Consider the following 12,193-nt stretch of genomic DNA (forward strand, 5'->3'; position numbering starts at 1 on the left):
ATATAGTCCTCATGTTAATCACGAGTGAGAACCTGACATGTCTGCTCTTTGGTCAGGTTGTTGTCTCTTTGACACATTCCCCATTTCCATCCTCAATTTTAAACTATGCAAAATATTCAAAGTCAATGAACCATGACTGAAGGTGCAGGATGGAAAGGAGAAATACTAATGGTGATACAACTGCATAACTAAATACCACTGATACATCAAGTGTTTCCATTAAATCTGAACTTATTACAAACTTGCATGTCAACTATTTTAAGATTTCAAAGTTTAACAAGAGATTTTCACAGTAAACTGGATTTTCCTGCAGAGGTCGAACCCTCAACAGTAAAGCTCTGAATTTTGATTGTGAAAAAATATTTGACACAGGATAGGTTTGTGACACAAAATAAATATGGTCAAAGAACTGGCAGATTTGAAATAAGACATTTACTTATTATGTTCCACATCCAAAATCTAAGTACATTTTGTACATTGTTGGAATTAGCATATAAGAACCCAAAGGATTCAATTTTTGTAGAGCCTGCATCTTTTGTTGCAGAAAGCTTGACATAGGGATAGTGTTAACTTACTTCTTAAAATCTTTATATTATAGAAGGTGGAAGACCTAGATGCTTTATACTTTTAATATAGATATATTACAAAGTTTGTCTGTCACGTGTCTATTGCCCTTGACCTCAGATTCATGGTTCAGCAAAAAAAAAGTAAAGATTTTTTGTAAAGTTAATTTCTCTCTTATTATGAGTAATAGGAGAACTATATTTGATATGTGCGTATCTTGAAAGTTCTTCATTCTTATCTGACAGTTTTCACTTGACCTCAACCTCATTTTATGGATCAGTGTACAAGGTTATGTTTTGGTAATCAAGTCCATATTTCAGTTACAATGTACTGTAAGCAATAGGTCTAGCATAATTTTTGTATGGCAGGATTGCAAGGTGTACATGTTCTACTGACAGGTGTCATCTGACCTTGACCTCATTTCATAGTTAAGTGGTTAAAGATAAGTTTTTGTGTTTTGGTCTGTTTTTCTCATACTGAAGTTTATTATATTTGGTGTTTGCAATGAATGCAAGGTGTATATGTCCAACTGGCAGGCATCATCTGACCTCGACCTCATTTTCATGGTTCAGTGGTCAAAGATAAGTTTTTGAGTTTTCATCTTTTTTTCTATTACTAAGTGGAATAGATCAGCTATATTTTTTGTATAGAAATATTTTATAATATTCATGTCCGCCTCCAGGTTTCTTTGACTTTGACCTCATTTTCATGGTTCATTTCTCAGTGTTAAGTTTTTCAAGTTTTGGTCTGTTTTTCTTAACTATAAGCAAAAGGTCAACTATATTTGTTGTATTGAAGGATTGTTCATGTCTGCTTCAGGAGCCTCTGGCCTTTGTTAGTCTTGTATTATATTTAATTTTAGTTTCCTGTGTACGATTTGGAGTTTATTATGGCGTTCATTATCACTGAACTAGTATATATATTTCTTTAGAGACAAGCTGGAGGACACCTCCAGGTGCGGGAATTTCTCGCTGCATTGAAGACCTGTTGGTGACCTTCTGCTGTTGTCTCTTTGACACGTTCCCCATTTCCATTATTAATTTATTTCCATTATTAATTTTATTGGCATGGTTCATCTGACCATGACCTCATTTTCATGGTTCATTGGTCAAGTCTGTTTCTTAGAAACTACAAACAATAGGTCAACTATATTTAGGGTATTGAATTATTGTAAGTTGTACATTTATTTCTTGTTTGATATGACCTTGACCTCATTTTCTTGGATCATGTTAAAGCTTTTTTTTAGGACTATCAACATAATTTCAATGAATAGTAAAGAAAACTAGACATTTCAGCATGCGCAATCTGTTTAAGAAATACTTATCAATTACTGTTCAAAGGGAAATATCTCAAAATCATATAAGAATTACTTTCCCTACTGATAAGTCAAAAACTCAACAACAAATCTTCTAAAATCGTGAAAATTGAACTTGACCTTCATTTAGTCAAAGGAAACAATATATCTTAATTTAATAAGATTTTGTCGGAGGTGTTTTTATGTTCACAGTATGGTGGCTGTATCAATAATCAATAACATATTTGTCTTTCAGAAATCCAAAAAGAATCTATTAATGTTGATGAGGGTTAAAATCTCCATGTATATTTTACATTCAAATGTTATGTTAATAAAACGGGATACCAAATATCATTGCATAACCATTTATGGTTTGTCTTAAACTGAACTAATCACTAACTTTAAATGGACAACTACACAAAGGTTTACAAGTTTCTTTACCATGACTGAAGGGCAGGGGCAAAATAATATCCTAGCATAGAAATGAGATGTTCCAATTCTTTAACATACCAAATATCATTAACTAGTAATAATCAACTGTTTATAAGCGAATAAACACTAAGTTGTGAATAAAAGAAATCTATAAGAATTTTGAAATACAATTTGAGATAGTAGTTATGGGTTTTCTTTCCAGGGTTAAGAGTTAAGGTGGTACCCAACAGTTTCACTAAAATTAATTTGGCTCGTTTAATTTTCATAAAATTTTGTCAAAGTATTTACTTTGACCCTTTAACAAAAATATAAAAATTTCAAAAATTTAGAACCAACTGTTTTGTCAGAAAAATTACACTGGTTATATAGCAGTTTGACAAACACCAATTTTTATCATTAAGAAGCTTAATATTCCTATTACAACACAATGTAATTAAAACATTTAGCTGACTTTAAAGAGTTATCTCCCTGTAGTATTAGGTACCACCTTCAACTATTAAACTAATAGTAAATGGCAGACAAACTGAAGTCTTAACAGTACATTGTATATTTATATCGTGTAACATTTCAGTCCAATTACAAACATGTACAAACAAACTGCCAAGACAGCACTAAACACTTTTCATACATCTTTAATTCTTAATAAATGAACTACTTATTGCATGTACAACTTTTCATAATAAGTAAAAATCAGAAACAAACTCAGAACTGAAGGAGTTCAATACACATTTTATGGAGTATCGCAAGTTAAAATATCAAATAGTTTCAGCAAATGTTTTTTTTTACATATTTTACTGAGACTTTTACAGAAAATTTTAGTTGTTTTCTTGTTAACAATGTTTATACTGTATATCTATCTTTTTTATAATGTGTTAAAAATATCCATTAAATAAATATAGGAAGTGTGAGGAAAATATCTATTGAACAGCAACCTAACAATTATAATAACATTGAAAATTTAAATGTAAGAACTTAAAACAATTGAGAAAGGCTTAATGATTTTAACAATGTGGAACTGAAGCCTATTAATTATGAGTTTTTGTATAATCATGGACTGTTAACATTTGTTCACGACTTAATAAACAAAACTTGTTCTTTGTAAAAAAAAAAGCATACAAGTATAAACAAATCAATTCAAATACTGCTCAATAAATAAACCTATTACTCAGATAATAAATCAAACGAGATGGAACTATGTATAAATGCAGAACTGTGAGTGCACATATTTTCTGACCATTTCCCTTTGATGTATGGGGAATAAATTCAAACACTTTCTCTTGATAATTTACATATAATGATTTTTTTAAAGTTTCAAAAGAAAAACAAATCTAGCATAAATAAAAAAAAGAAAAAGTTCTACAAAATTTAAAAAAATAAAAGCACTTAAGATATTATTAGTGTTTACAAGAAGTTGCATTTTCATTGCCTTCTTCAATAGACATCACTGAGGGCCTTTCTTCTTTTGAAAGTGATCAAATATGGAGAAATAAAAAACTAAATATTTTTTTAGCTGTACTGAAAAAAGCAGTCCCAGAACAACGGTTAAAACTCATTTCAATCTTTTAAAGATTGTTCTTTTTATTCTCAGCTGTCTTCAATAATTAATCATGATGCCACTACTAAAGTGGCATTTGATCATATCATTGTAAATACTTTAATATGGCAGTAATTGTTAACAGTTCTTAAACATGCAACCATCCTTCATCAACCAATCAACCATTCACATCCTCAGTAAAAAGACAATAAACAGTACAGGAAAAGTACAAAATAAATTAAGTTAAAATGTCAAAATAACTGCTAGTACTGATGGCTTAAAAAAAAATACGGGAAAATTATCTCCCTTTAAACGAGATGATCTGATGATAAGTATGAGGAGATAACTATGATGCTGTTTGTTCCTGTGCATGTGTGGCTGTATCCTGTGGCTTCATGACATCTGGTAACTCTGGAGGATTAGACAAAGGCGTTACTTCTAATGCCTCAAATTCTCCATCTGAAAAAAAAGAAAAAAATCTTAATTTCAGACAATTTTATATCTATTGAAGTTAAAGATAGAAATAGAACCGTTTAAATATGATTTATTGTACTCTTATAGCACTATTAACATGATTAGGTACACGGAAATCGCCTTATATATTCAATAATAAACTGATAACAAAGTAGATAAGGGATTCTGGAAACTATAGTTATTTTACCCAACATCATAAAATTACAGAAATTCTTGATTTTAATAAATGTTGAGATAAAGTCTTGGTCTTGAATGAAAAAACGATATTAAGGAATGCAAAAGCATGCAGACTGACAGTTGTTAATATTGTTTTTCAATATTTTAAGAATCTAATTCACTTAATTATTCTGCATAAAAGAAGAGATACGATTTATTTCCTTTGCTTGAAAAACATGTTGTAATTTTATAATTTTCCAGTAATTTCTGAAATAAATGTTAATTTTACAAAAACTGCACCGTACTATTTTGTGACCAGGCAAAAATCAAAGTTAAATCATAATTCTTTCAGAGAAATTAGCTGTATATTAGGTGAGTGCATTAAAGTCCTTAACTAGACGTCTTTTTTCAAATATTACAATTGCCTACAAGGCTACAGAACATTATGTAAACAACCCTGCCTTGTGTTATATAGATTATATAAACACTGCACTGTTGTTAGCATAAATATTGTGACATTCTGTTGAACCTACCATCTTGTCTAAAAGCTAATCCAATAGTAGCTGGTGCTTGGGCTCTAGCTGTGGCAAACGTAAAACCATAGTCTCCTAACGTCTTATTGTCGTCCAATGGCTGAAAGAAGTAAAAAAAACATTTTATCAACGTTTGCAGCAGAAAAATGAGAAGAAAAGATACTTAGTTGGTTACAGTAAAATGATTTCAATGATTTTTTTCAAATCCTATAAAAATATGCTATGCATTGCATCCATCTTTCCATTCATAGAAACTATAACCTGATGACTGATGCACTAGATGTATTCAATAGATTCTAAACTACAAACATGACAAATAAATTCAGATACATAATGTTTCCCATCATCAAGTAAACAAATCCATTGACGGTGCCATAAAGGCGATTCTGAAATTGAGTGTTCCATTAAAATGCATGTTGGAGGGTAGCCGGTAGGAAGGGATTTACAAAATATCCCTACAACCAAGAACCAGTTTTTAGATAATTTTGCATTTAATGATAGTAGACAACGCATACTGAGAAAAGACCCATGACCCATATTAAACATAGGCGGATCCAGGGGCCCCCCTTTCATGGGAAAAATTTGGTTGATTATATAGGGAATCATTGAAGCATGACTGGATCGGGCCCCCCCTTAGGTCAGTCAGCGGGCCCCCCTTAGGAAAAGTTCTGGATCCGCCACTGTTAAATAATGAACTTCTCTTCCTACTCTCCCACATAAATTTTAATGGAATAGTACTAATAAGAACTTAGCAAAACCAATTAGTCTACAAACTGTGTTTGGGAGGCTAATAAATGGCTAAGAAGCCCAAGAAGACATAAAATTTGCTGTGAATTTCTGATAAGGAAAATACAATAATAATTAAAATAAAAAAATATTTCAACCTTCAAACCGTTCATTATTTTTATTTTTCTAGCAAAATGCAAGCAGCTTAATTTACCCAGCCTTCACAATAAACTTTCGAGTCCACAAGTTTGTAACTCAGTTTTTGAAAATTTTAGTTGGATTCTGTTAGCTTGTAGAGGAGAATTTTACAATCCAATGCCGTCTTGTGTTTAAGTGTGAAGACTGATGAACTATATGGACCATAATTTGGTATTCGGCCTTTGGTTTCTTTTTGTATCCTTTTTTATAAGTTCTAAAATTTTAACTTTTATTTTGTGGGTTGTGTTGGTGTTAGAATAGTATGAATGGAACAATTGAGTTTTTCGAGAAAAAATTAATACATTTTGATTCACCGTTTACGTGACAGGAAACCAAACAGGAAACCAATCTTTATTTTCTTTATTTTGCACAATATAATTCAAAAGGCATAAATAAACACCATTACTAGTGTTACTTGCTTCATGTTAATATTTAAAATCTATTTTCAATGTTATATTAAAGTTTTTTTTAAACGTGACAGGAAACCATAAGAAACCGAAAGCATTTTTTTAGTTTTATTTTATTGCAAAATCTGCTTAAAATAATCTGAACAGTATACTTTTTCTTAAAATCCATCTTAAATGTAACAGTATTATAAAACTCCTAAATATGTGCTTGTTTTGAAAACAATTAGTACAATTTATTCAGAATTTTCCATATTTTCTTCATTGATACAGGATACCATAATTGTTGTATCTTGATGTTTTGGACAAAAAAATATATTTATATTTGGTTTTGAAATTCCAGTTATATAAGATTTATTCCAAATCATTGGCAATGTAAAATTCTTTAAATCCAGTAAAGAAAAAAACTTTTAACTTGGAATTAAAATCTTTAAAATAGGCACCATGTGATATTTGTGACCTGTACACCATCTACATGGTTTCCACATTTTAACCTACTTTAGTGGGCTAAAATCAATAAAGTACTTCCTTTGAAGTCATGCCTGGTAAAAGTTTACTTTTCCTTTGACAAGTTTATTGCGTTTCTGAAAAGTGTTTGCAGAACATGAATAAAAAAAAAAAATTAAAAATTGTGACAAAGTTACCAACTTTGTACATTCCTAGTGTAACGGTATATTAACATGCATTTTTCATTTAATTATCTTTATTCACCTAAAATATCCAGTAATATTTACTGCTGAAGCAAAATCAATCCAACGAACATAGGCACCATGATAAGAGACGTAATTTCGATTGAATTTTCCAAGGACCCTTTACATCGTTATTGGGAAACGTAGTGTGTTTAAACGTCGGTCAAATTTGAAATCGATTTTGTCAAGTCATTGGGCATTTATTTTCACACAAGATCGTATGTAACATTATGCACATAGGAATAATAATAGGCCCCCGGCGCTATCTCTTTGAAAATTGTATTTTCCTTTTTTAAACAAGTCGAAACAAGTCTACAGATTATGTTTGCTAACATCCCGTTGGAAACAAAAACAATGTTTAGAACTAGTATATCGTATGTCCGGCTGTAAGGGCGTGATCACATGTTAGTCACATGTTTCACGTATGACCGGAAATGATTAGAACTTAAGGACAAAAACAATTTTAATAAATAACTGGACTTCTGTTTCGTGTGAAATGTAACGCATAACGATAACGTCATTTTCTTACTTAATTATTACGAAGATCAAAACAAGAATGTAAATCATCTCTGATTTACCTGTTTGAACATCTCGCGAGAGTTCATATTTGCATATTGTTTTTAAGAATTCTATTACAACAAAGCAGATTACATCATCTAAAATTTGCGTTACGAAATCGGACACAAAAATCACGCCACTGTTCTTACATCTGCTACATAAATACTTATAGTTCTCGGCATTTTCTTCTCACTATTCTTATTGGTCGATGTTCTTTGTTATTTGAAAGCAAAAGTTACGAATTTGCCGGTGACGATTATCTATAAATCAGTCAGCGTTATGCTCTTCGGAAGCAAAAAGTAACGCGAGAAACGACACAAAAATACGGTTGTAGAATCTTTGAAATTCGTATATTTCAATTTTTTTCTAGGGAAGAGTAGCATACACTTGTATGTTAATAAAAATAATGGCATCTTTAGATGTAGTTACAACTTTTCTTACAGTAATTCAAATTTTATCACTTTTCTATAGTTATAGGAAACGGAGCCCAATAGCAAATTATGGTCCATATAAAGTATTTACCTGGTCATCTTTATACAGCCTCTGATCTTCAGGTCTGACCTTGAGAATACCTTCCACTATTCTCTTTACTTCATGCACGGTGGTAGACTCCTTGGCATCAGTGAAGATAGTTGCCTTCTTCCTTCGTAACATTAAAAATACATCCTAAAAGTATAATTAATATAAAATGAATAATTATCTTTTGAAGAATCAATATATGTACTAGAATTAAGTTGGGGATTGAAGGAATAAAGGCAATCAAAATTCTGAAAGTGAAAGATAATAGATAAAACTGTGTTTTAATGTTTCTCTTTATACATGTACATGATATAAATGAAGACCATCAAATTAAACGATTATGTTATATGTTGTACAAAGTTCAGGGCTCACACTACTTCAGAATTATAGGGAGAAGTGACTTCTCTTTTTGAAACTGATAGGGAGAAGTGGTGAGATTTGAAAGAGAAGTGCGTATTCGCGCGGTGCGCTACAATGTTTGGATTTTACAATAGTATAAAGGGCCATATGTAAATAATGTTCTTTTTATATTGTTCAATTCATATGAGTAAAAAATTACTATTAAAGTAACATTTGAAATTTAAAGTTGTTTAAGTTTTACTAAGGTTCTTGTGAGAAACTACCAACTAAATATCTAGCACTAAAAAAAAATAATTTTATTTTAAAAAATGTAAAGAAATTATAATATATCAATTACAATTTAATTAAAAATTATCTTGTGTATGAAATTCAGTGTTTCTCATAAATAATATAAAAGTTATTAAGCTGGGCCATAATATATTGGTGTTAGTATAATAAGTCTCAGAGTTATAAAGCAACTTTTTTTTAATCAATAGTTTGAAACAATCCATAAAAAATATAGGGAATTATATACACCAATCAATTAGATGTAACCAAAAGTCTCTTAATGCGTGTGGAATGCGTAATTTTTCCCTTTTGGGATCAATATTCTTCTGTCAGCTGTTCCATCCGTGCGTCCGTAGTAATTATTGTAAAAGTACGGATTAGGGTCATAGCTGGTCCGGTTCAGATCCGTAGTTTAGAAATCGGTCAATGGCGGACGAATGCAAGAAAATTTACAAAAATAAACGATGTTTGACAAGTTATTTGGAAAGGAACATGATGGTTTTAATGCAATAAATGGATTAAACATTTACTGGAGGCAACTTTTATCACGTTTAAATGAAGTAACAAACGTATTTTGCCGCCGAAATTTAGGTTGATGTACGTTTTCGAGCAACAAGCACTACGGAAACAAGCACTACGGAAATGCACGAAGTGATAAAAAGTTGTATTTTTATCAAATAACCTGCTACACACTGCGAAGACAATGCTTCAACCTCTTTTCTAAAGATAATGAATCGTTTATGTCTGAATTTCTTTAATTATCAGTAAAAAATTGATGTTTCATCAACTTGGTAAAAATTGAAAATGTCCGATGACGGAAGCGACTAAAAGCGACTATCGTCAAGAACAGGGCGACTTGTTTTCGCTTTTGGGGGTCGGGGAAAGCGAAGTGACGGTCAGGAAGGCGACTTCCTCGCCCAAGTCGCCTGGTAGCGTGAGCCCTGAAAGTTTCTGTAAAAAATTTTAAAGGAGAAAGAAGTAGCAGCAGACAAAAAAGTAAGATAAACTATGCACCCTTACAAACGTTTCGATACTAACATAGAGAAAATATAAAGAGTCCTACGTTATACACCTTATCGCTAATCCCAGATGACCTGGCCGCTTGAACTTTTGACGCATACAACATGTACAACGATCACTTTCCCATTGTGGCGTCAGATATTTTGTTTTATGACATCAAAATGTTACGGGAACCTGTGTGATATCATGTAATGCGGACGAATCCCAATAAGGTGTATTAAACATCAAAATATGTCTATAAAGAATTAATTACAAATTTATAAATTAATTACAATATTTATTCATAACTGCAGGGTTTTGAGAATAACTTGATACATTTGTATCCTAATGTTTTAACATCATACAGGATCAGGCGTCAATTAAAAAAAAATACTTATGACCATGATGACTATGATTAATCGCAAGTATGCATGGTATGTATGTACTGGTAGATTCCTACATTATTCTGAGCACCCCTCCAGAGATGCCAGGGTAGTGGAACTCGTGTACACTCCCTTTTGGGATAAATGGAGATGTCTCACTAAATTATTCACAACAATATTTACTAGAACATTGGGAAGTCTGTTATAATGGTGGAGAGAGCAGAAGTACTCGGAGAGAACCACCGGGATATTCGGTAGGAACAGACAAACAGAAGCAATATCAGTAGATTGATCTCCAGGTCAACATGGTCAAAGTAGAGGGCAACTTTGACCAACCCTAGCCCCCAAAGTACCCATTCTAGATTTAACTCCAGACTGGGTACCAGAGATGTATATGTTCCAGAGTGTAAGAGTATTTGGACCGTACACGTACAGTCTGGACAGTATGCGTACTTTTTCAAAATACTCATACGGTCGGACCGTACGACCAGACTAATATTAAGAAGTTGGTCAAGTTTATTAGATACAAATGCATATATAACAAATCAAAATAACTTAACTCTCAAATTAGTATAAAAAAGTTCAATTATATTCTAACTATTTAAAAAAAAATTACACTAATCAACTCTGTTAATCTCTTGTATTTAGCATGTCGATCAGTTATAAATTAATTGAATTATAATCACTGAAATTGAAGATATCTGAAGTAAACATAATCACGATAATATGGGAGGACAGTTGTTTTAGAAAGTTTAGTAATTTAAAAAAAAATTGCAAATGCAAATGGACAAATGATGGACATGCATGAACTGCAAACATGTACCTTTTTAAATGTAAAAAGTATTACGTTGCTTGTTGTAGCAAGTGTCACCTTGGGCGAGTGTACCAAAATCATTGATAATAGGATTCAGATATACATGTACAATTAAACAAATGTTTAATTTCAATTGTTCGTTTGTTCAGTTACTCGATCTAATTGTCCTATCCCCCCTCATATAACCCATATGATCCAATCACATGTATGGTCAGCTTGTACTGGACCATACGCAAATATACTCATACTGTTCGACCGTACATGTTTGGTCGGACTGTACGAGTATATGTATACGGTCCGGACTGTATGCGTACGGTCGAAATACTCCTATGGTCTGGAACATACAGACCTGTGAGAGGGGAAAACCACCCTTTTGATGTACTGATAATTTTAGCATCCCGGAATCTGAATCAATTTCTCGGGACCTACATCATCGTAGCCATCGGTCTTAACCACTAGGCTATGAATTCAGTATACTGAATTGTGCATTGCTTAAGACCAATCTTAATTGTTAGTTTGTTTTGTGAAACCGACTGATGTATCTTACGCAGTAAATTATAAATGATCGGATTCAAATTGTAAATTCGCAATGACACATGGTCACGTTGTTCTGAGTAATCGAAACAACTACTGACTCAACATTAACGGTTATTTTCCCATTCGAATAAAATGTCGAACGTGAATTTCAAAAATACGGACCATAAAATGAACTCAATATGATGCAAAAACTAAGAAAATTCGTTGTTTTCAAGACCGGCCATAGTAACAACAGGATACTACGATCTACACCAATGGTTGGGGTTAAAGCCCTTGTACTTATTTCAGTTATTAAGATATGTATTAAAACATGAGTTTTCATTCATTTTGTATAATCGAATTTCTACAAAATTGGTTTTGTCTAGTCTATTTCTCAAAACGTTTTCGCTGTAACCCACCATCTTGATTCCTCGTTTTGGAGTCAACAGAACACAGCGCCACCTATAAACTATTAGATGAACTGCTTCTGATTTTCTTTCTGGAATTACTATTATGTTATCGTAAAAATTCTTTTCGTTACTTCTTTTATTGTTTTATTGTAAAGTATCTGAAAAAAACAATAATGCATTTTCATCAAGGCGTTAGATAAATATAGAAAGAAATGTAGCTTTCCTATCCCTCCTTTATGATTAAAGGGCAGTAACCGAAATTCCCGCCATTTTCGTATCGACTGAGCCTGAATTTAATTTAATAGATGTATGAGGGGGGATAGGACCTTTATCGGGACTCCGGGATCGGGTGTTTTTAAGCTC

General features: G+C 32.0%; 1 protein-coding gene across 3 annotated transcripts; it reads right to left on the bottom strand.

Annotated features, from left to right (window-relative positions):
• Window positions 1–2,827: 2,827 nt before the first annotated feature.
• On the bottom strand, window positions 2,828–11,977 carry LOC143076407 (elongin-B-like). Of its 3 annotated transcripts, none has more exons than XM_076252164.1 (4): window positions 11,840–11,977; window positions 8,085–8,228; window positions 4,988–5,087; window positions 2,828–4,283 (listed from the first exon to the last, which is right to left on the bottom strand). In XM_076252164.1, exons 1-4 carry the CDS (start codon window positions 11,840–11,842, stop codon window positions 4,171–4,173), a joined length of 360 nt encoding a protein of 119 aa, XP_076108279.1. In that variant the 5' UTR covers window positions 11,843–11,977; the 3' UTR covers window positions 2,828–4,170. The 3 variants fall into 3 exon arrangements, with proteins under 3 accessions (XP_076108279.1, XP_076108280.1, XP_076108277.1); XM_076252165.1 differs by lacking the exon at window positions 11,840–11,977 and adding an exon at window positions 11,604–11,621; XM_076252162.1 differs by lacking the exon at window positions 11,840–11,977 and adding an exon at window positions 11,254–11,316.
• Between the last annotated feature and the right edge of the window lie 216 nt (window positions 11,978–12,193).

This window comes from Mytilus galloprovincialis, chromosome 5, assembly GCF_965363235.1.
Source record: "Mytilus galloprovincialis chromosome 5, xbMytGall1.hap1.1, whole genome shotgun sequence".
Lineage (NCBI taxonomy): Eukaryota > Metazoa > Mollusca > Bivalvia > Mytilida > Mytilidae > Mytilus > Mytilus galloprovincialis.